We start from the raw sequence: 25,338 nt of genomic DNA on the forward strand, positions 1-25,338 counted from the left end.
CCTCCCCTGTGTTTACTTCCTCTTCTGAATGAATGGAAAGATACATTGCATCTTTCTCTTCTTGCGTGAAAATAAACTGAAAAAAAAAATAGCAGCGAGGTCAAGGTTTGATCTAGGTCAGTGCCAGGTTAGTGTTAGGGTCAGTGTCAAAGGTCATAGTCAATATATTTTGGATATAATTTTTTTTAAAAAATGCATTTTTTACCTGTGAGTTTCCTACAGGTACATATACGTTACATGGTAATTTTCAGATAATTTTCTGAAACCTTGAAAAATATTTCTTGCAAAGCATCTACACAAAACTGTGGGTAGCACTGAGAGACAGGAAATGTAATTCAGTTTGAACATAAACATTCCAAACAAGTTTGCCGTTGTCAGTCAGCAGCTTTCTCCAGCCATAGCTACACAGGCCTTATCAGAGTGCCAGGGAAGATAAGCAGACACTGGCTGTAACATTTTGACAGTGCAATCTCTTGGTGCGCACACATCCACCAAAGTGGAATGAAATTTTGGAAAGAAATAATCAAGTCATGTCATGCTAATTGTACATCCAAGTTTATTTGTTCCAGTCCTGCTGAGAAATGTTATGAACGTTGTAATAAAAAATCAATGAAATGCTAGCATCTATAGCTGAGTGAACAAATTATTTCTGAAATCAATAATGAAAAATACACAAGTTGTATTATTTTTTTTTTAAGACGTACCAAGAAATGTGTGTTTGTTTTATTTTATCACTTTCAGTGTATGCATATTGCTGTATTTGTTTGTACCCAGCTAATCTGCACACTGCAGGGGTCATTGTGGCCTGCACTAAAACCAGTCTGTGCAAGAACCAGGTAAAGCCCAATTCTGGAAAAAAATAAATCCTCCCTTACAGTGGGGCTGCATCCAGTTGTTTAACTGCTCATTCTGTCTAGAGGACAGTATCTTTGTTTTCTAGTCTTTATGAATGGTTGCTCCCCTTATCCTAAATAGTACAGGGGGTAATACTTAAATTATTGCTAAGTGTGGTGGTTGCTCCGGGGTATTATGTAGTGTTCCAGGACTTCATTTTTGATCATATGGGGGAGAGCGAGAAGGGAATTATCTTCACCTTTCTTTTCCCCATCCCTTTCTCCCCCCCCCCCCTTTCCCAAATTTATTTAGAGGCAGTGGATCATAAATTAATTTAATGAATGAAATATTATGGTCTTGAGGCTGATATATTTGCTTAATTGTAAGGAAGATGGGAAGAAAAGTAAATTGTCTATTAAAATATTGCAGATTTTGTTTTTTGTTTTTTTGTTTTTGTTTTTTAGATTTGTTTTGTCTGTAATTTGTTATATAAAAAATTTCAAATATAAAATCTTATATAAAAAAAGAGGGACAGTAAAAGCAGTTTTACCTGATTCTCTAGGGTGTTAGAAAAAAAAAACAATATATGATGTTTGGGGGTTCTAAGTACATGTTTAAAACCGTTTTTTTTTTTTTGCTAGAAAATTAAACACCAAAATCTCAAAAAGAGACTTTAAGTCTTTAGTCTTTAAGTGGTTAACTGACAGTTGCAAGGTCTTACGACGCTATACCCAAATAAAATGTATTTTCCTTTTTTTCCCCCATAAATAGAGCTTTCTTTTGGTGGTATTTGTTCACCTCCTGTGGTTTTTATTTTTTGCACTATAAACAAAAAAGCTGACAATTTTGAAAAAAAACAATATATTTCAGTTGATATCAGTATCAGTTTAAATCAGTTTAGGCCAATAGGCCAATATGCTTTCTGCTACATATTTTTGATAAAAATAATCCCAATAAGTGTATATTGATTGGTCTGTGCAAAAGTTTTATAGCATCTACTATGGGATAGATTTATAGACTCTTTATTGTTTTTACTAGTAATGGCGGCGATCAGCGATTTTTTTATTTTTTTTTGTTTTTTGTGGGACTATGACATTGCGGCAGACAAATCTGACACTAAGGGGTAGATTTACTAACACTGGTGAACACAGAATCTGGTGCAGCTGTGCGTAGTAATCAGTTTCTAACTTCAGCTTGTTCAATTAAGCCTTAAAAATAAAACCTGGAAGCTGGTTTCTATGCAGAACTGCACCAGATTCTGTGTTCACCAGTTTTAGTAAATCTCCCTCTAGGTGACATTTTTTGGGGACCGGTAACGCAAATACAGTGATCGGTCCTTCAAAAGGGTATGTGATATTGCACAGCCAGGCTGCTGTGCCACAGTGTATATGTGGTGGGCGGTCCGGAAGGGGTTAAAGTGATTAACTACACCAAGTTCACTATAGAGACCACGTATGTATTTATAAATGTTGATCATATCCCCCTTAATCCCCTCTTCTCAAGAGAGAATAAATTCAGTTTCTCTAATCTTTCCTCATAGCTGAGCTCCTCCATGCCTCTTATCAGTTTGGTTACTCTTCTCTGCACTTTCTCCAGTTCCCCGATATCCTTTTTGTGAACTGGTGCCCAAAACTCAACTGCATATTCCAGATGAAGTCTTGCTAATGATTTGTATAGGGGCAAAATTATATTTCTCTCTGCAGCTCAGCTGTTCTGCTTTAAGCTGTGAAATATTTAATATACCGTATATACTCGAGTATAGGCCGACCCGAATATAAGCCGAGGCCCCCAATTTACCCCCCAAAAAACTGGCAAACTTATTGACTCGTGTATAAGCCGAGGGTAAGACATGCCTGTCCATCCCTGTGTGTGTGTCCGTCCATCCCTGTGTGTCCGTCCATCCCTGTGTGTCCGTCCATCCCTGTGTGTCCGTCCATCCCTGTGTGTCCGTCCATCCCTGTGTGTCCGTCCATCCATCCCTGTGTGTGTGTGTGTCCATCCATCCATCCATCCCTGTGTGTGTGTGTCTCCATCCATCCATCCATCCATCCCTGTGTGTGTGTGTCTCCATCCATCCATCCATCCCTGTGTGTGTGTGTCTCCATCCGTGTGTGTGTGTGTGTGTGTGTGTGTGTGTCCAGCCTACCTGTGTCCCGAGCCTTTGTCCCGAGCCTCCGTCCCGTGCCTTGCCTCCTTGCCTCCGTGCCTCGCCGCCGTGCCTTGCCTCCGTCCCGTCCCGTCCCGTGCCGTGCCGTGCCTTGCCTCCGTCCCGTGCCCTCTTCGTCGGCGCCTCGGCGGCCATTGTAAAATTCAAAAGCTGCGCCGCCGCCTTCGCCTGTGATAGGCGGAACACTGAATTTCCCAGCAGCCTGTGTTCCGCCTATCACGTACATCGTATCATCCTCGTCCGTAGTACGAGGATGATACGATGTCCGTGATAGGCGGAACACAGGCTGCTGGGAAATTCAGTGTTCCGCCTATCACAGGCGAAGGCGGAGCCGGAGGCGCGGCTTTTGAATTATAGAATGGCCGCTGTCTGTCTGCTCGACACGCTGATCGAGCGGGCAGACAGCGATGACTCGAGTATAAGCCGAGGGGGGCACTTTCAGCCTCAAAAAAGAGGCTGAAAATCTCGGCTTATACTCGAGTATATACGGTAAAGGATCTTTCACCCTGAAGTATATGTTGTTTAGTGAAAATTCATGAAATCTTCGAATAAACTTGACTCTGACAAATATAAAGGTTGGGGACAAGATAGAAGAACTCAAGGTCGCACTACAACAAAATAATAGTGGTGTCACTCTGTTGATACATAGTTTTGCAATAGAAGTGAATCGCTAGAGTGGCCCAAAGAACTGCCAAGGTTTTGCAGGTTAAAAAATTTACATCCATGTTAAAAAAAAAAAAAAAAAAAATGCTGAATTGTAGCCATAATTTTAGTACCTTGTTAAAATGATCTTGCTATGATGAATATAAAAGCTGATATTTCTGGCTTGTTTTACAGATTATAATCTAGGCAAGCCTTATTTTAGCTTTATTTTCCAGTGAGTCACCAACCTGTAAAAACTTGCAAATAGTAGTCTGAAAAGTCCTGTCTCGGTGGTAAATAACATGGTGAAACCAAGATGAAGTCCTCACAGTCCTGGGCTTGCACCTTTTTAGACTATACAGTGCGTCTGTAAAGTATTCACAGTGCTTCACTTTTTTCATTTTGTTAAGTTACTTATTCTATTATTCTATTATTACTTATTCTCTTATTACTCTTATTCCAAATGTAATTAATTTCATTATTTTCCTCAAAATTCTACAAACCATGCCCCATAATGACAATGTGAAAGAAGTTTGTTTGAAATCTTTGCAAATTTATAAAAAATAAAAAATAAAATCACATGTACATAAGTATTTACAGCCTTTGCTCAATACTTTGTTGAAGGATCTTTGGCATCAATTACAGCCTCAAGTCTTTTTGAGTATGATGCTACAATCTTGGTACAGCTATTTTTGGGTAGTTTCTCCCATTCTTCTTTGCCGGATCTCTCAAGCTCCATCAGGTTGGATGGGGAGCATTGGTGCACAACCATTTTCGGATCTCTCCAGAGATGATCCATTGGGTTAAGGTCTGGGCTCTGGCTGGCCAACGCAAGGACATTCACAGAGTTGTCCCGTAGCCACTCCTTTTTATTATCTTGGGTGTGTTTAGGGTCGTGGTCCTGTTGGAAGGTGAATATTTGCCCCAGTCTGAGGTCCAGAGCAGGTTTTCATCAAGGATGTCTCTGTACATTGCTGCATTCATCTTTCCCTTTATCCTGACTAGTCTCCCTGTTCCTGCCGCTGAAAAACATCCCCACAGCATGATGCTGCCACCACCATGCTTCACTGTAGGGACGGTATTGGCCAGGCAGAGCCTGGTTTCCTCCAGACATAATGCTTGCAATTCAGGTCAAAGAGTTCTATCTTTGTTTCATCAGAATTTTGTTTCTCATGGTCTGGGAGTCCTTCAGGTGCATTTTTGGCAAACTCCAGACAGGCTGGTATGTGCCTTTTACCGAGGAGTGGCTTCCATCTGGCCACCCTACCATACAGGTCTGATTTGCGGAGTCTTGCAGAGATGGTTGTTCTTCTGGAAGGTTCTCCACAGAGAAATGCTGGTGCTTTGTCGGAGTGACCATCGGTTTCTTGGTCACCTCCCTAAGGCCCTTCCTCCCCGATAGCTCATTTTGGCTGGGAAGCCATGGTGGTTCCAAACTTCTTTCATTTACGGATGATGGAAGCCACTGTGCTCATTGGGACCTGCTGCAGAAGTTTTTCTGTGCCTCAATACAATCCTGTCTCGGAGGTCTATAATTCCTTGGACTTCATGGCTTGGTTTGTGCTTTGACATGCACTGTTAACTGTGGGACCTTATATGGATTGGACATGATTTGGAAAGGCATACACCTATCAACTGAATTTACCACAGGTGGACTCAAATCAAGTTGAAGAAACATCTGAAGGATGATCAATGGAAACATGATGCACCTGAGCTCAGTTTTGAGTGTCATGGCAAAGGCTGTCAAATACTTATGTACAGGTGATTTTTTTGTTTTATTTATTTCCAATAAATTTGCAAAGATTTCAAACAAACTTCTTTCAAGTTGTCATTAGGGGTATTGTTTGTAGAATTTTGAGGAAAATGAATTTAATCCATTTTGGAATAATTCCCTTTAAAAATCTTACATGTAAAATTAAAACTATAACAAAAGTCACAGATCCACTTAAAATTTGCACATCTTCAGGAGGAGCACTTTTTCAAACCCAAAGTATTGTCAGACACTTAACAGTCACCTTCACTTTCTTTAAATGTATTGCTAGTTTTGGGTAAATGTCTTGTTAGTAACATGTATTAAAGTGATTGTAAACAATCACCTTGTAAAACAAGCCATTCAGTTTAAAATCGAAAATGAAAGGCAAAACGTTTTAATAGGAAAGCAAGGGGACTAGTAGGAACACCAAGAATTTCACATAAAGGAAGCAATACAAAGAGAACTGCATACTTTCGTATACAAGTACATGGTGCAGTAGGCACATATCAGGAATATGAAGTGTTGTGGTAACAAACGCTTTAACTCCTCTTAAATGGTAAAGTTGGTTTATAAGAGAAAAGCTGAACTCCAGGCAAAACCATAAATAAACAAATGGAATGCATACTGTATAAGGGCTGTTTTACCTGACTGCAGACTCATATTTTTATTCATATAGTCAAGAGATCTGCACAGCTAACCTGGAGACCTTTCTATAGAAGTAGATCTTAACCCTGCCCCCAATCTGTTATTGGACAGTGAAGGTGAAGTCAGCAAACCGATGAGCTCATCTCATCCTGTCGGCATGTTCCTTGTTGGCGCATGAGCACAGCTGCACAGCTTGACTGGCACATTATGCCGCTTCTCCCTCTCCTAGTCTGATCTATGCTGTACATGGACAGCAAGAGACTAATACTAAGTCAATTTCAGATACTTGCACTAGTTTCTTTTAAAAAATACACAAAATACACTTTTTTTTTTTCTTTTTAAGGAACACATAATTGCAGGATTATATATATATATATATATATATATATATATATATATATATATATATATATATAATATATACTGTATTTGCTGGCGTATAAGACTACCTTTTACACTTAAAAAAAATGCCCAAAAATCGGGGGTCGTCTTATACATATAAATCCATTCACTTATCTCCTACTACTATACATCCTGCTATTTGCCTTTGAGGTCCCAGGAACCCAAGAGGGACAGGTAAATCTGGGACATATGAAAGGGGGGTTATTAAATGCATTTTGGTGGACAATTCCCATAGAATGTAGCCCAAAAGTGGTATAGGCTTGGTTAGTGAAAAATTCTACTTTCCAGAGTTGTGGCATTCAATAGATCTCTGTGTTATTATTGTTTGATTTACTTTATGACATAACGCAGCATGGCGGATGAGTAGTTGGCATTCTTGCTTTGTATTTTTTAATCATTCTAATGTTTTTTTAAAATGGTGTTGCCTCAGAAGGGGGGTAGTCTTATACCGCGAGTATTGCCCAAAACCTATGTTTTCACTTGAAAAATAGGGGGTCGTCTTATACGCCCAGTCATCTTATACGCCGGCAAATACGGTATATATATATATATGTATGTGTGTGTGTATATATATATATAATATATATATGTATGTATAATAATATAATATGAAATATACACACATACACCTATACTTTGTAATAGAGTCACTTGATAACAGGCTTTTGCAGGACTCCAGGGGAGACCCTGAGAATTCCCATGTAAGTTTCTACTTTGACAAAGCTATACCTTGTGATGTCTGTAATGAGAAGTTGTTACGTATTGCAGTATAAGTTGTAATGCCCTCCAAAACAACTATCTCTAGACCTTAAATCTGTCTTATGGCAGAAACATGTAGTGTTTGCATCAGTTGTAATCTAGCTATCTCTAGACTTTAAATCTGCCTTTTGGCAGAAACGTGTGCTTGCATCAGTTGTAATCTAGCTTATAGCCATATCTTTTATTTTTTTATTGTATAATATTTTTACTTCAAAGTTTTTTTTATTTCTTTCTGTTTGGTTTCTAGATTCATACTGGATCCTCTAGCACAAGTGGCTCAGATCCCCAGGTTGCAATCTCTGATTCTTCCATTTTGGAAAATGTGGTTGATCAAGGACTCAATCAAGGTATACACTTAATACATTGTCACCATTATTGTTTCAAGACGTCCTAAAGCATGACTTAACTATTCCTCATTCTACAACGAACGTGTTTGTTGGTGTCTTTGTCCTTAATGGGAAGATTTCTGATCATTTCCATTCCCCTGTGATCGTCTGTGACCATAGTGGAAAGTAAGGGTAATGCTCTGCAATGGAAACATTGTTACAAATTCACAAAGCTCATATTCCCTGCTGATTGGAGAACTCTAGCTTAGACTCAGCAGAGGGTGCATCAGACGTCAACCTCTGCTTCCACCCACATAGCAAAGGTCTATATGTGCAGTATACTGGCAAGAAAGTATTTTCTACTTCTAAAAAAAAAAAAAAAAAAAAAAAAAAATCTGTGAAGCCGGGCACACTTGGTTTGGAATTTGACCAGTTCAGCAGATTTCGATCTGTGTGTGGTCCTCTTTTCTACATGAGCTAATCCTTAGATCAACGTCTGTCTAATAGTCTTGCTGGAAAAAAGTCTTTGATCAGTGGTCTGCAACCAATGGCTGCAGCGCTGATTAGTGTATTCTGGCAATGGAGGCGTCAATGCTGTTGGAATACAATAGTACAGTGGGGCGGATCCTTCCACCCATCTTGCTTGTGTAAATACAAAGAATTACCGCTCCAAGGTAATGACTTCTCCCAAAACAGCTGTCTCCACAATCCCACAGGGTGCTGGCTCTGTTTGCAACAGGAACTGAAGTAGAATAGATGTAGCTGGATAGCCGCACTCCAAATTATTTAACTTTATTTCAAAAATGTAATTAAAATCATAGCATCTAGGCTGGTAAACAGACTAACTGCACAGCCGCTGACATGTTTCACACCGAACACGGTGCTTGGTCATAGCTCATGCTAAGACTAAGCACCGTGTTTGGTGTGAAACATGTCAGCGGCTGTGCAGTTAGTCTGTTTACCAGCCTAGATGCTATGATTTTAATTACATTTTTGAAATAAAGTTGAATAATTTGGAGTGCGGCTATCCAGCTACATATTTTCTACATCTTGCTTGTGTAGATACAATAATCTGTTAGTTGAACCAAAAAAGAAACTAATAGAGTGCAGCCAGCTTAATACTTCTAATATTTTGTGCTGTCCTTCTCTGCACATGCTAGCAAGGGAATGGCTTTTCTACTTGGTTGTGGCTGTTTTCAAAAGCAAAGCACACTATAAGACTTTGCACCTGTAATATATTCAACTGATATAAAGTGTAAGTTCAATTGATTTTTTACAAGAAAAAAAAAACTTCTAGCAGTCAAGAAATACAAAGCAGAGTAGCTTTTGTAGGAGCACAAATAAAAAGACCTTCAAAAGTATTGATGTGTCAATAAGAACATATATCAAAATGGTTCAGAGTATTGAATTTTTTTGTCATACTTTATGAATGTAAAAGCTTTACATTAAACGCAAGGAATGGGAAAGCTATTGATGTCTATGATCTTTGGTGTGGGCAGAGAATTCTAAGAATACAGCTATGAAAACTGAAGACCCAAATAGAAGAATGATCATTCTGGTGAAACGCCACAAATTTGGTCACCAAGACTTCTTGTCTTGATTTCATGATGGCACTTAAAAATTTGTATTTTTGGTGAGAAATTGCTTGGATAGCTCTAAACTTTGTGGCGTTTTTGCTTTTATTTATTTTATTAACTTTTATTCTTTGCTTCAGAATATATAGAAGTGCATTCTTGTATACTCTTTTTGACCCCGAAGCAAACAACACGGCTTAGATCCATTCATCTCAGTGTTAACAGCATGTGTTAGGATGTATTCATTCATGTGAAAAACCTCTGTAGTATCAAAAAACTTTCAAAAGACCTATTTTTTTCAGTTTGTTTTAGGCAGTAAGCATTTTAATTTGAATGCAGTTGAATGTGCAGAGGCTTTGTTACATTCTACGCAAACTCCAAAAAAGTTATTGAAGTGCACATGGCATGTATAGTATACCTTGCCCTTATTCCCTCTCTGTATTTGCTGGCAAAAGTTGCTGTTGGATGCAATAGGGGTTATTTACTAAAACTGGAGTGTGCAAAATCTGGTGCAGCTCTGCACAGAAGCCAGTCAGCTTCCAGGTTTTATTGCCAAAGCTTAATTGAACAAGCTGAAGCTAGTAGCTGATTTGGTCACCATGCACAGTTGCACCAGATTCGGAATGCTTTAGTTTTAGTAAATCCCTCCCAATGTCTAAAAGGACTGTCCAGACACCAGATAGAGATGCTAAGTAACATTGTTACTTTTTTATTTACTCTATTGTATTCATTTTCAGAGCAAATACCTTATTTATCTGCGTATAACACATACCTTTTCCCCCTAAAATCAAACTACTGCCTCGGAGGGGAAGGAGGGAACGAGCGCTGCCAAAATAGACAAAGCCGAATCTCCTGTGTACTCGGCTCTGCTCACAGTCATGGCCAGTCCCACCTCCTAGCATTGACGACCCGCCATTGGACCGATGTTATGTCCATCATAGGAGCCGGGCCAAGGGGTGGGACTGCAAGCCGAGTACACAGGACATCTGGCTCTGTCTTTTTCGGCAATAACAATGCTGCAGATGCACACTGATCATGCTGCAAAGAGGGACAAGACTACAGATGGTCACTGATCATGTTGCAATGATTGCATGGCTGCAGATGGGCATTGATCAGGCTGCAGATGAGCACTGATCATGCTGCAATCATGGGCAAGGCTGCAGATGAGCACCAACATGCTGCAATCATGGGTAGGGCTGCAATGACGAGGCTGCAGATGGGCACTGATCAGGCTGCAATGATGGGCAATGGCGAGGCTGCAGATGGGCACCGATAAGGCTGCATTGATGGGCACTGACTTTTTTTGCATCAAAATTCTTTATTTAAAATGTAAGATCTTTTTCCTGAAACTTCCCTCTTAAAGGTGTGTATTATACGCTGAAAAATACAGTAGTTGCGCTTCACACTGCATAGGCATACTCCGCTTTTTATATCATTCATGTTACGCCATATTTGAATGTAACATGAAAGTTGTAAAGGGAAAAGTTTTTTTTATTTTTTTTTTATTTTTAGCTTAATGCATTCTATTTTTTTTTCTTTTGTTTTTTTAGTGTTGTACTAAAAAAATTTAAATAAATAAAATAAAAAGCCTTCAGTATCAGAATTTTAGTCCAACTTTAAACAGGACAAAGTATAAAATAAAATGTATTCACAATAACACTTAAAAAAAATAACTACTGGTCAAAGTAGTGGAAATGTGTGTTCTAGTTTAGTTACTTTTTTCCTACGGAATACATTTTTGCAAGGTAAAGTGACCAAAACAAATCTACAATGGTCCTAAAAAAAAAAAAAAAAAAAAATATATATATATGTCTAATTTTATAACTTATTCTTGTTGCAGAATAAACAGGCCTATAACAGAAATGAAGGCATTGCTCTTGTCTATAAGGGATGTACAGGTCTGAGAGCTGAAGTTGTTAATTTAAAACCTTATATCCTTTGTCCTTGTTAATGTAATGACTGTTCACTACAGGTCAAAACAACAAAGCCAGAACGGCATCTCTGAGCTCTGAAGAGATTTGCGTCTCTGTGTGTGCGTCTGACCAGTGTTCCTTAGTCACACCATCCCTCTTGTCAGCAGTGTGTGGATTACTGGAGAATCTGCTAGTAATGAATTCTGAAGATACTGTCAACGCTTTGTCTAAGACGCATTTGCTGACAGATCTAACAAGGTACAAACAAGTGGTTTATTTCAATTTTTAGAACCCTGTTGATATAGAAAGACAAGCATTTGCATAATGTGTATGCATTAGGCCGATTTCACACTGGTACACTGTGATTTGGCTGCAGTGTGGGTGTATCTGATTTTTTTTTTTTTTTTGTGCACTTTATGATTTTAGGCGCTTGTACATTTTTTTTTTCCCAGGGCTTATGAAAGTGTACCAAAGATGCAGCATGCAGGACTCTTGGTGTGCTTTCAGAAAAAGTGGCAAAAATTCCTGACCTAATAAAAAGTCTATAGGACTGTGGCTAAAACTGCGGGTAAAGCACACAAAAATCAGATACACCTGCTCTGTTGCCAAACTGCAGCGCACCAGTGTGAAACCAGCCTTAATGTACATAGATTAAACTATTGCTGCAGTATGTTAACCCTTCCGTGACTAATACTTTGCAGCAGTTTTTGCCCAGAATAATTGTGGTCAGAAGACTTTAGCAGGTTTGTATACGTGTCCTTCGACTACAAAGTTCTTGTGCAGCCTGTCTCTCTTTGCTCCTTGAACTTGCAGAAAAGGAGCATAACATCTCTTATTAGGGCACCTTCTTATTATGTATGCTCTGAAGAGCACTTAAGAACCAGTTTGCTTAAAAAGTAAGTAAACCTTTTCAAGAAAAATCTTGCACCAACAAGCGTTCATTGGTCAGCTTGACCATGTGATTGCACTGACCTAATGTGTGGTTCTTTCTTCTGGGACACCTTACCAGAAGAAAAAACCTCAGATAGGCTTCTCATTGGTCAGCATGGTCACATGGCTGCACTGACTAATGTGCGCTTGTCATTGTGAGCATTATGATGGATACTCTCTCGCTAGGGTGTTTATTATGGTGTACGGACCACTTTACTGGCAGCATGAGGCATGATGGGTTGCTATGTTAGGTGGAGTCTGGGGGTGATCAAGATACATGGAGTTCAATCTATTCCCTTAGGTGGGAAGTTTCAATAAATCATTTTTTTATTGGCACCAATTTTAGTTAGAGCAAAAACTAAATACATATTAAAAACAAAAAACAGTAAACAAACCAGGAGGCCAACACACTTACACCGCCTATCTTTCTCTAAATTACATTGACACTATTATTCATGTAAATAACTCATCCTTTTTAAACCCTTCTTCTCTCCCCTCGTTTTATCTACCTCATCCTATATCCATCCTCTGGAAGAAATTCCCCCTGCAATAAGACCAACAGTCAAATATATCTATATAGGTACGCCTATCTATACAATCCATTTATATCCTAAACTTATCCCTCTACTCTTCCTTTCTCTTTATCCACCTTTCTTTCCTTTCTCTTTGTTTCCCCCTTTCTTCTCCCTCTTTTTCCACTTCTCTTCCCTCTCCCTTTCTCTCCTCCTTCCTTGTATTTACTTTCCCTTATTCCACCCTTTTTCACTTATCCTGCCCCACGTTTTCTATAATTTGAAAAAGAACCATCCACCCCGATGCTCCTGGCCCCTCCAACCTGCCAAGTTCCCCCAGAGCAAGCGGCTTGCTATGGGGGCACCCAAGCAGGCTCACTCTGGAGCTGCTGCTCTGCATGTCCATTCACACACAGCCGCAGATCGGCCCTGCCCTCTATCCTCTCACACTCACTTAGCTGTGACTGACATCTGTTTCAGTGAGGAGGGAGAGTCCCCGGACAGCCAAGGCTCTCGTGCACGTTGCTTGATCATTATAGGGTTCATGTTGTACTAGGGTAGGGGGGCTGCAGCACACAGAAGGTTTGTTACCTCCATGTATAAAATGCATGAAGGTAAGATAAACTTTTAAAGAACCACTTTAAAAGTAAATCAAATGCCAACCTGCAATACAGATATCATTATACTACCTGAATAGTGAGTATTTTTCGCAAGCATAAAGAGAATCAGGAAGCCAAAAGACAAGCCAAAATACCTTCTCGACGTGGACAGCATGGGACACATTAGCTGGTTAAAGACAGGCATTCCCCATTATATTGGACAGTCAGCATACCAATGCATTTATCAGACACTACTGGCAATTAAGTACACTCTTGATTCCCAATATTGTTAGCTACTTCCATGAAATCATCTAATCTGGCCCATAGTCCGTGCTGTGACTGCTTTGGCCATTGTATCAAACATCTACCTAGCATAGGAGATGTAGCATTACTCCCCCTACCATTATTACTGTAACCTTCAGCCTTGAGTCTTTGCCATATGCTGGTAATTACTAATCACAGAAGCTCAGGTCATGCTACAGTGCACATCTGCACCGATTATGAGTGCTTAAATAGACTGCTGAGCCTGTGCCTAAACAATAAGTTCTGTTTAACACCTATGCATTACACTACTTCTATCACAATTTGAATTATATTGCAACTCTGCTGTACATCTCTTATGACTGCCTGCTTTGACCATTTACTTGTCAGAAATCACACCCTGCAGCACAATGGATCCACAGAACCCCTGTGGAAAACATTTTGTGAAATGTTTTAACACCTACAGGAAACAATCACAAGAATTTATATCACACTGGAAACTCTTAGCCCTTGTACACATGGTCGGAGATTCTGACGGAATGTGTCCGATCGGACCGTTTTGTCGGATATTCCGACTGTGTGTGGTCTCCATCGGACTGTTTCCGTCGGAGTATTCGACGGACCAAGTTTTCCAACTTGTTGGTAAAATTTTCAGACAAAATGCTCCGATCGGACATACTCCGATCATGTGTAGAGAATTCCGATCGGACAAAGTGCCACGCATGCTCAGATCAAATTCCTACATCAAAGCTATTGGCTACTAGCCTGATGGTGGTCCCGTCGTAACGAAATAACCACTGCTCAGAGCAGGTAAGTATCACATGTATGTTATAAGAGAGAAAAAAATACGTACCTTTTATACCACTTTAAGGAAACTGCAGTTGTTTTAAGGTGTACAGCATAGGATTGGCTATGGCAGAACCCACTCTAAGGTACATATTTTGCCTCCATTGCAGTTGAAAACTTTTTGAGAAAGGGGGCATTTGCGTCCCTCAAAATATTTCAACCAAGGCTCCCATCTTTCTTACACTGAGGTGTTGGGTAATCCACTCCCACATTTTGTACTTTATGCAGGACTTTAGGGATGTATTTAGCTTCATTTTGTTTATATACTGAAAGTATTTTGGACATTGTATTGGACATAAATTAGTATTTATTGTACTAATTATACATTTTATGGTTTGTAGTGGCTGTGTTTATGGACATCTGTAAGGGTATAACTGCGTGTTCTTTCATGTATATTGGTGTTGGGAAAACAACGCATTTAAAACATTACTTTGTGTTCCATTATATAACTTTACCTACTTTTTGTCTTTCCTTCTGAAATGGTTGCAGATGCAACGCAGGGTGGGAACTTGGAGGACACGGGTTAAAAAATAAAAATAAAAAAAATGAAAGTGATAATCCTTGTATTTTACTTTCTCTGTAACCCGGTATGATTGTTTTTTTACTGGAATTTTGAATACATTGGGGAGTTTTGTTAAAACCTAGAAAATAACCCTTCTACTAATTGTTTTGTGTGTTTGACGCCTGGCACTAGTAAAAAGTCCCATGACTCAAATGAGAAATGAAATATTGTACACTTCTGCCTTAGGGCAGATGTGAAAGCATGTTGTTATGATAAACCATGGTTCATAATGCAGGCTGTATCTATATAGCACTGCATTCATCTGTATGTAAACTGTTTCTTGGGGTCATTCTTGGTAGCAAAGAAATGCCATAAAATTCCAGCATATATAGTTCCTGATATAAGAAATTACTCCCTACACGGTTTCTTGTCCTACAAATACAAATACATTGCATTGCTCTTACAGTCTATTTTTTATTTCCTATTTGTGTGAGTTTCACATTTGTACATCATGTTATTATCGTTTAGCATGAAAATGATCTCGGAGCACAAATGTGCGTGCCATTATATTTTTATTGCATGACCAGCTGTATAATAATGCCTAGTAGAAGAGAAATGATAGAACTCAGGGCAGCTCTTCTTGAATATTTTAGTGTGTCCTTGCTGTATTTGCTGTGGAATGTAATCTGACCGTGTAAAAGAAGCCGCCTGATTTTCCTTTTGTGTTTTCTCATTTACAGTCTCATAAAGCCAGCTGTACTCGAAAGATGCTTTTCTGATCTCAAGGCTTCACTCACCCCTGAAGGTCGCGCACGGAAAAAAAAGTCACAGGTCGGCTTTATTTCTTGTACAATATTGAGTAAATACGCTATTGTACCTTTTCTTCTTAGGAAGGTGAAAAGGGTTGTCTTTGAGGTTTGACATAGATGGTAATGCTTCGTTTTACTTGTGTGTGACAAGACTTCTGCTACGCACAATTAAATGGTAAAGATACAGCTGTTCTTTTAGTGGTCATTCACGTATTTGAATATACAATACAGTAGTAATTTATGCATTCTCACTCATCCAAAATTGGTGCATTTTTAAGTGAACTCTTAGTGTTTTATAGGGAAAATATGATTTTGGGTCAGTTTTACATATTTATTTTAGTCTTCCTACTAAAGATACATAACTAAGGATTTCCAGAACACTGTGTTTTCTAAAGAGACTAAAGAAGCAATAATAGCGCCACACCAAAGATTGTATTTCATATTAGACTAACCTAAAATAGAGACATAGACACGATCAACACCTAAAATAAAAACAACCAACACATTTCAAGGTCTCTAGAAATCTCCCTTTGTCATGGCCAGTATACACAAAAAAAGAACATGGGTTCATAGGTTATATTGTGTATAATTCACTAATGTGTAGGTTCTGTATAATATATTTAGTATATACTGTGTTTGTATATCTATAATATATGTAATCTATATATTCAGCTCAACAAATACACAAGCAGATCACCCTAATGAATAACATGGTCTCACCTGGGGCACGGGGTCTAAGCACTAGCTGATCTTCAACAGAGCTCCTGATGGTGGAGATGGGTTATTCTATGTGCTACTGCCTGAAAAGAGCAAGCAGGGGTCAGGTAGCGGATGAAACAGATAGGGAACAAGCAGAAGCTTTGTTGATGAACAAGCCAAAAGGCCAGTAAAGAGTTGCAGCTGACTAGGATCAGCTGAATGTGTAGTTGATGAACAAGCTAAGGGTCAGTAACGAGTAGTACCGGTCAGGGGCCAGTCAGAAACTTAGTCGTGAACAAGCCAAGGATCATTATTAAAATTTCAAAATTGTTATTTTTTTGTTTCTAGTGCACAAAATAAAATCCTCAGAGGTGATCAAATACCACCAAAAGAAAGCTTTATTTGTGGGGAAAAAAAGTACATAAATTTTGTTTGGGAGCCACGTCGCATGACCGTGCAAGTGTCAGTTAAAGCGACGCAGTGTCGAATCACAAAAAAGTGCTCTGGTCAGGAAGGGGGTAAATTATTCCGGGGCTGAAGTGGTTAAGGAGGGATGTAATACTACTGCATGAATTTGGATATATGTGTATAATATAACTGGCTGTTTAGTATAAAGTAGGGATGCACTGAAATTTCTGCTGCAGAAACATATCGGCCCAAAAAGGTGTTTTTGGTACATTGCCAAAAGAAAATATTGCCGATAATGGCGCCGAAAATTGTGCATGTGCAGTAACGGTGGGCGCACTGACGGGTGAAGTCACTCGCTGTGTGGATGGCGCTCCCTGCGGTTGAGACGCTGGAATTAGGAACTCTTTCTCTGCAGACGTTCCTCATGTTTGATATGCAGTTGGGACTCCGGAGACGGGCGCATACAGGGCTGCATTGGAGAGTGGGCATTGTCCCTCCTGGATGGTTACTTTTACTACTATTCACCGGTGAGCATAGCTGCTTTCCTCTTAAACTAGCTGACAATCCAACTAGTACTATAAATACAAAACATTGATTGCATGCTCTTTAGAAAGATATTCAGTTGTATTTAGTTAGTTCTACTGCTGCTAAACTAACAGGCCAGGCAATGCATGTTTGAACTGCTATTTAGAAAGAAAGGGATAGAATTTCAGTATGTTATGCTACACTGACAAGCGCAGGAATGTTTTAAACATGACAGCAAGCATTATACTACTGAATATCTCAAAGAAATGGCATGCCATCAATTAATTTATTCTTTGGTACAAGATGTACTGCAGTGCAGACATAACTACCTTGCATGGCAAGAGAGTTGCACTGTTGAGATTGCTTAGGTTTAGTTTTTTTTTTTTTTCTACTTGCCTGGGGTTTCGTTTTTAGATTGATTTTAGTGCCCCGCCCTCAGATTTCTCTTCCACTAATATAGATCGTTCTATGCTATTCTTCTGCACTATCAGCAAAGGTGGATCCTGTCTGCAGTGTAGAAATATTTTAATGTTTCTGATAAAGACCCCAAATTTGTAATCTGCAGTCTTTGCTCGGCATAAATTTCAAGAGCGGTTACGGTGCCAGGGCATTTTTCAACAACAGGTTTGATACACCTCCTGAAAACACCTCATCCAGTTCAGCATACAGAATATAAGTAAACAGTACCGCTTCCAAAAAGTGCCTCAGGCTCAACACTATCTGTGACCACAGTCTTTGAAAAGGTTAAAGAATTTACAAGTGACAGTCCCAAAGCTTGCGGCATTACAGATACAATTATAGAATTTATTGCATTAGACGACCAGCCATTCTCTGTTGTGGAGGACAATGGATTCCGTAGGCTCATGCAACATGTTGAGCCGCGTTACACACTACAAAGGAGACGCTACTTTGCGGGTACCTGTCTACCTGAATTGATTTGCAGTGTTAGAAAACACGTTCATGAGCTCATGCCTACTGACCTCATAGCAATCCAGTTTTACTACCAACATTTGGAGATCAGACGTCAGTCCAACGAGCATGCTTAGCCTGACAGCACAGTGGATAGAGGCCAAACTTGAATTGGAAAGCATCCTACTTAACGCACGTGATTTTGTTGGATCACATACTGCAGCAGCAATATCTGACACTTTAAAAATCATGCTTGGCACATTCTAAAGTGTATTTGATTGTCCGAGATAATGCGTGGAACATGGCAAAGGCAATGGAGGACAGTGTACTTAATAGCATACCATGTATGGCACACACGATACACTTGGCTGTGAATGAGGGATTGCTGAGTCAGCGCACCATATCTGATATTGTATCAAAAGGAAGATAAATTGTGGGTCACTTTAAGCATTTTCTGCTTGCTTATTCCAGATTGCAAGCTTTGCAGATACAGTTTGGAATGCCACCAAAACTACTGCAGCAAGATGTAGCCACTCGTTGGAACAGCACCTATTATATGCTGCAAAGTCTTTTCGAACAAAAGCGTGTTTTAGCTGCGTACATTGCAGATTACGAGCTGCCGGCAACACTGAGCGCACATCAGTAGATATTAGTTGAAAATAGTTTGTCTCTTCTATCTCCATTTGAACAGTTAGCAAAAGAAATAAGCTCAGCTAATGCTTCCATTGCTTAAGTTATTCCCTTGATTGCTGCACTAAAGCGTCTGCTAGGAAAAGAGGAAGAAACAGACCATGGCATAAAAAACACTAAAACCACCCTACTTAAGGCCTTTAACAACCAGTTTCACAACACAGAGTCCAACCCTGCATTGCAACAGTTCTAGATCCTCGATTTAAAGAGAATTATTTTAATGTGGAGAAAAAGCAGCGTGCACGGGAAATTATACAGGCACAAATGGAGGTGATGGTAGCATCTGTTGGAGTTTAGAGGTGGAGCACAGAAGAAAGTATACCAGAGAAACAGTCGCATACAAGTAAAGAGGAACACACTCCCTCGATATCTGATATGTTGGAAGAAATTTTACATGAATGCACCCCGGTCCATAGCAGTGCCACAACAAATGCAGCTACCCAGCAGCTGAAGATTTAGTTAGCTGAACAGCCTATCGCCAGAAGCTTCAATCCCCTTGAGTACTGGCGCATCAACAAACAACGTTTTCCTTTGCTTGCACAGATTGCATGCAGATATTTATCTGCCCCAAGCACCAGTACAGAGAGAGAGACTATTCATTCTAGCATCTCATATTCTTGATGAGAAGAGGAACCATCTCTCCTGTTGGAAAGCTCAGCAACTTTTGTTCTTAAAGTGAAATCTGCCACTTTTACTGAAATAGATTAGAAAGCAGTAGCACAGTACAATTAATTTATTATGTTCTAGTTGTGCCACTTTTGCACTAATTACCTACTGATTACAGTGGACTGCAAAGCTGAGACTTCAAAACTAAACTTGAAATAAGTTTAGTAGTTTTATAGTTTACTACTTACATAGCAGAATAGAAAGGGTAGGGCAGGCCCTTTGCTATTTTGTTGGTTCATTGTAGTTCTTCTACAGTTTTTTATTTTATTTTGCACTTTTTCAATTTAAAAGAGAACTCCAGCTTTTAAACTACATAGTTTGTTGTTGGCCAAACTATGTCCCTCCCTAAGCTGTCAGCCTGCTGCATGTGCGAAACGATGCATCTGTGGCTGGCTACATACATACAGTATACCACACTGTGTTCCGGGTATGGGCGGAGACTTCCAGGAACATAGACTAGTCTACAGTCTGGTCTACAGCAGCGGCACTCAGTCAATCACAGCAAGCGATCTATTCTTTTAATGAAATTGCTTGCCGTGATTGGCTGAGCACCGCTGCTGTAGACCAGACTGTAGTCTAGTATGTGTTCCGGGAAGTCTCCGCCCATTTAAGTTGATATATATCATATGTTATGTTTACAGAAAAACTGTGAAACAGAATAACTCCCTTCTGCCATAATTCTGTTATGGTTAGTTGTTTAATTCTATAACAGTTTGTTTTGCACAGGAATTTTGCAATTAAAGGGATATGAAACGGAATAAGAAAACACACAGCGGTTGATCGATTTACTAAAACTGGAGAGTGCAAAATCTGGTGCAGCTCTGCGTAGAAGATTAGATTCGGCTTCCAGTTTTTTTGGGCAAAGCTTTGAACAAGCCGAAGAACTTCAAAGCTCATTGGCTAATATACTCAGCTGTGCTAAGTTTTTCAATCTCTCCAATTTTAGTAAATCAACTCCACAATCTCCAGTGCTTGGAAGTGGGCCCCAGACTGTTATCTACATTTTTCCCTGCTGGCTTCGCTGGACATGCCTTGCCTTGATGCGCCCTCATGACTAAGGATGTCTGTGGATACACTGAAATAAAACAAGACAGAGGGCGCACCGGCATAGTGCATTATCTTAAGAAAGATCTATTTGTTAATATGGTAACTAATCTACAGCAAACCAACAGGTGTACGCCATCAACCTTGTCATCAATGTAAGCTTCCAGTCCACGATACATCATATCGCATCACCTATAGGACAACTGGAAAACCCAACAGGCTAACGTGTTTTGAGGACTTGCCTCTCCTCGGAGCTCTGGCTCTAAGGAAAAGGCAAGTCCTTGAAACATGTGAGCCTGTTGGGTTTTTCATTTGTCCCACTCCCATTGTGTGATGTGAATGATGATGTATCGTGGACTGGAAGCTGATGTTTTACTTTGACAACAAGCTTTTATGCAACTGACCGGACGGCTTAGTAGTATGATGTGTATAATAGCCTTTGCGCCCTCTGTCTTGTTTTATGGTTCTTCTATTTTTGAACAATAAACAGTGCAAATGCTGCATGTCTACTCAAACATAGAGGCTCTAGTCTTTGGCATTTTATATTATGCCTGTTTTGTTTGTTTTTTTTTTGTTTTTTTTTATTATTATTATTGTGCAGCATATGTACTGTTACTGCAAGTTTCTTTATTTAATTTTGTATTTATTTTATGTTCTGTGTCCAATTTATGTGGGTTACATTTTAATAAAGTACTTTGTTACTGGATTGTATTTTTAATTAAATTCTTGATATATAAAATTGTATTCATTATTATCAAAATGTTATTATATTTAAAAAAAAACAGTAATTTTCAGTATCGGTTTTCAGCCTAGTGTATCCTTCATTTTTGGTTTCGGCACCAAAATTTCCATTCGGTGCACCCCTAGTATAAAGAAGTAATGCTGTTGATCCAAGAAGTATCCTGTTGTCTTACGGGATCAGGACGGCGTTTTTTTCCCCTGTTGGGGGAAATGCAACAACACTTTTTAAGGTTTTTTTTTCTGACACCCTTTAGACCAACTGCACAATAAGTGTTCTAAAGATGCAGGTTTTTATTTTGATTAAATTTATTAAACATCTTTTTTTAATCCATTCCAGCTAACTGTAAACGTGCTATCATATGGGCGACTCTGTTGCTTAGAGTTCCTGTCACTGACGCGTTTTTTAAATCGCCTGGTGGCAGGATATTTTACGAGGCTGCAGATTTGTCCTTATGGGATTGCTCCCTCTGTAGCCAAGGTAGTGGGATTTTGCTATTATTGCTGGAAATTGCGATTCTATCGATAGACGAAGCAATTTCATAAGAACAGATAAGCAGCCTTTTTAATGATATTTCCGGCAGTCTTTCACTAGTGGCAAAATGTGTAAAGTAAAAATGATTAGGTTGATATGACTCCATTTAGCATCATTTGACTGTTCCAGCTGTACCTGTTCAAATCTAACCTAAGCCTAAGCACTGAAACTTGCTCAAATTTAAGGAATATATCATTTTGTGCAGATTCTGGGAGTCTGGTTATTTGTTTAAATGTTAGAATTTTTCTCTGTTGTTGGCCCCAACATGCGGCATGCTTACCCAACAGGGGTAGCTGCTATGGTCATGTCCTGTTCTCTCTGTCTTTTGGCACCAATTGCTTGCTTACGTTACTTTCAGTGCTTTTTTCTTTCACAAATCTTTTCTGTTCCCTTATCTGCTACTTTAGACTCTGAAAGACTTGCCAGAATTATTAATGGAGAGAATCTATACTCCTATGTTCATAAAATTATTATCCTAAGTGCTGAACAAAAAAGCCAAAGGTGCTTGTTTGAGATGTGATAAGTGCCGTTCAGGTTTTTTACCAGAGGCCTATGGCTTTTTGGTAGTCCTTTCTAGTTGTGGTAAAGCTGAGAGCTTTATTTTATTAGGTCAGGATCCCTTCTGTCTTGCACGGCATTCCTTATACAGCATTACTTGAAATGAAGGGATTGTGTGTGATCTGTGCTTTTCAATTGCAGTGTTCGAGCTTAGACTTTCTATAGCAATCATCAAGAAAAACTGTGTGGAAGTGATTACAGGAAACCAGAATGGCAGTGATCATTATTAAAGAGAAACCTGGCTGTCAAAGTGTGTGCAATGCATTATTTCACTACATTTTCTGCCTTGCTTTTCTTATAATTGGACCTGGTGATCCTGCCAGCAAAAGTATTCCCCCAAGGACTTTCTGTGAAGGAGTGACAGCTCAATCATTATGTCTTAATGTAGGAAGGTGTTGTCACCCTTTGCTTTGCTACATGCTCAGTTTCAATGCCCAACATCTGCAGCATTAGCATTGGCTGCAGAAGAAATGACTGGACAGCAGGGACTCGTACGCAAGACTAAGATATGCTAATACTAGGACTGGAAAATGTGTTTAATACCTATGAAATGTGCAGAGAGATGGAATGCACTGTTGGAAAAGGGAAGTGAATAAAGGCACTTTTAAAAAATAGTTTCCCTGATTGGTAAACATAGTTAATGTGAATTTAGCTTTATCACCATTAGGGTTGAGTTATACTTTAACTTCTATTTTATTTATTTTAGCTCCACGTACCTTTATTAAATAGTTGTCTGTTCTTATTATACAGGTGCTGGTTCTGCTTGACTACCTGTCCTCACTGTCAAGATTTCTGCATTCGTATGTGCTTGTGGATGCTAGTTTATTGATCCAAGATGAACTAATAAGGCCGCTGTTGGCGACTTTGACTTCAGTACTCTTTACTCATCAGAAAAAACATTTGGGTATGTAATCCTATGCTTTTCTACATTTGCCTGCTTAACAAACTTGGGTAAATCATATATTTAAAAAAGTTCAGAAAAAACTGCCCAAAAACCTGCATATTTGCTCATGTGTGAGAATAGCCAAATCTCATAGATATGAGGAATCTAAGAAGGGCTGCATACACGTATCTCTTTAAAGCCCTGTACACACGGGCAGAATGTCAGGAGACATTTGCCAGTTCGGAAAAAACGGCCGACATTCTGCCCGTGTGTATGTCGATCTGTATGTCACTTCTGTCAGACCTGCATGCTGGAAAACCAGCAGCCGACCGACTCCCGATCAGCTTTCTCAGCCAATGGCAAAAAGTGCTGATCAGAGTGTTCTGGCAGGGGGGGGGGGGGGCGGCATCCCCCTGTCAGAACACAACAATTCAGTGGGGGAGATTGCTAGACTAACACATGGTTAGTAGTACAGTGGCTTCGACCTTTGAGTTTTTTGTGGGTTGCCCAAAAAAAAGAAAACTGTAGTGTGTACCCGGCTTTACCCCTGGGTTGTTTATTCTTTAGTTCCACCTAAAATGTGTCTTGGGCCTCATGCACTCTGGACGTTTAGCCCCAGCACATGAGGCTGTGGATGGAAAGCTCCGACAGTCATGTAGGTGCTACTACCTCCGTAATATCCCACGGCTAGAATACCGGTGTCCAGGCTAGGGCAGCTGAAGCCTCATCCATGTTAATTCAGAAAGAAAGCTGGCACCATGGTATATCTTCTACAAAACATTGGCTTTATTTAATGAACATGCACAGTAGCAGCCACAGATGTGAACAAAGCCAATGTTTTGCAGAAGATATACCATGGTACTGGCTTTCTTTCTGAATTAACGGGGATGAAGCTTCAGCTGCCCTAGCCTGGACACCGGTATTCTAGTCATGGGTTATTACGGCAGTAGTAGCACCTGCATGACTGTTAGAGCTTTCCGTCTGTACCCAAATGCCGCAGTCTCCTGTGCTCGAGGTAAACTATGAGACCTTGAAAGCTACTGCAGCTGGATGGTGCTCTGAGCAGTGCAAACACTCGGGACAATATGCACCTAGGGACGATTACCCAGAATGCAAGCAGTCTGTGTTCTGGGCATTCATTCATGGCTATATACTACTCCATATGGTACTACCACTTGGTGGTACAGCTATGGCAGGTTTTAGCCTTCCTATAGAGTTTAACAGGCTTCTGACAGCTGGGCTAGATGGTGCATGTGTGCCCTCCACCTGCACCTAAATGCCTGAATCTCATGCATTGTGGCTATGCACCTGGTGTGCATTAAGGCCTATCAAGCTGAGACTTTAAATGGTGCAGAAAGGCTGAAGTTGATGGATAACCAAAACAGAACTTTTCCTAATGTTATCGAACAAAAGGTATCGCGTTAAACAGGTATGATATCATAGAAATAGCTTCCCGTAAAGCAGGCTACAGAATACCACAAAGAATGCTATACCTTCATAGAAGATGAGGAGGTCTTGGTCTACCCCACCTCTACAAATACTACCAGGCAGCCAGGTTGGTACAATTATCAGTTATTTAAGTATGAAAAATCTGATTGGGTACACATAGAAAAATTAGCCACCCCAAGACATATACTCGATTTCCTATTATGGACCCCTCCTAAAGAGCGGCCCCCGATCTTCGCACCTACTCTATCCCACTCCTTCGCTCTATGGGATAAACTACGCCCCTCACCAGTATTGGTCTCAGAATGCAGACCCCTATCCCACCTCTTTAATAATCCGAAATTTCACCCTGGGATGGAGATTTCAGCCTTCAAATGGTGGTTGGAGAAGGGACTGTACCGAATTGGACATTTCTTTATGGCAGCAAGTCCACTCCCTCTTAATTGCTGTATCAAAAAATTGACATGCCCGACTCGGAACGATTCCGGTTTCAACAAATTACACACTTCCTTAAATCCCTCTGGAGGGATACAACCCTCCCACCGAAATTTACAGAATGAGTTATGGTGTGGACAAGCCGTGGTCCGGGGGGGGGCGCGCGCATCTCTGTGATCTACTCGTCTCTTGCCTCCGCGACCTCAAAAGAGGCATATATGTGTGCCTGGGAATCTGACCTCCAATTCCAGTGGGACCTGGATAAATGGCAGACCGCCTCCTTCAAATCCTTTAGAGGCATACTGAATACTACCTTAACTGAAGCCAG

At 39.9% G+C, this 25,338-nt stretch overlaps 1 protein-coding gene across 1 annotated transcript in view; it reads left to right on the forward strand.

The window, feature by feature from the left end:
• The window catches only part of RTTN (rotatin), a 314,933-nt gene that overhangs the window by 226,290 nt on the left and 63,305 nt on the right, over positions 1–25,338 (forward strand). Inside the window, exons 36-39 of the mRNA XM_077492379.1 lie at positions 7,450–7,549; positions 11,075–11,273; positions 15,406–15,496; positions 22,997–23,150. Coding sequence (XP_077348505.1) covers positions 7,450–7,549; positions 11,075–11,273; positions 15,406–15,496; positions 22,997–23,150 — 544 coding nt within the window. The remainder of the gene's footprint in view (positions 1–7,449; positions 7,550–11,074; positions 11,274–15,405; positions 15,497–22,996; positions 23,151–25,338) is intronic.

This window comes from Lithobates pipiens, unplaced genomic scaffold (genome assembly GCF_037356315.1).
Source record: "Lithobates pipiens isolate NorthernLeopardFrog02 unplaced genomic scaffold, aLitPip1_a1.2 Scaffold_19, whole genome shotgun sequence".
Taxonomy (NCBI): Eukaryota; Metazoa; Chordata; class Amphibia; order Anura; family Ranidae; genus Lithobates; species Lithobates pipiens.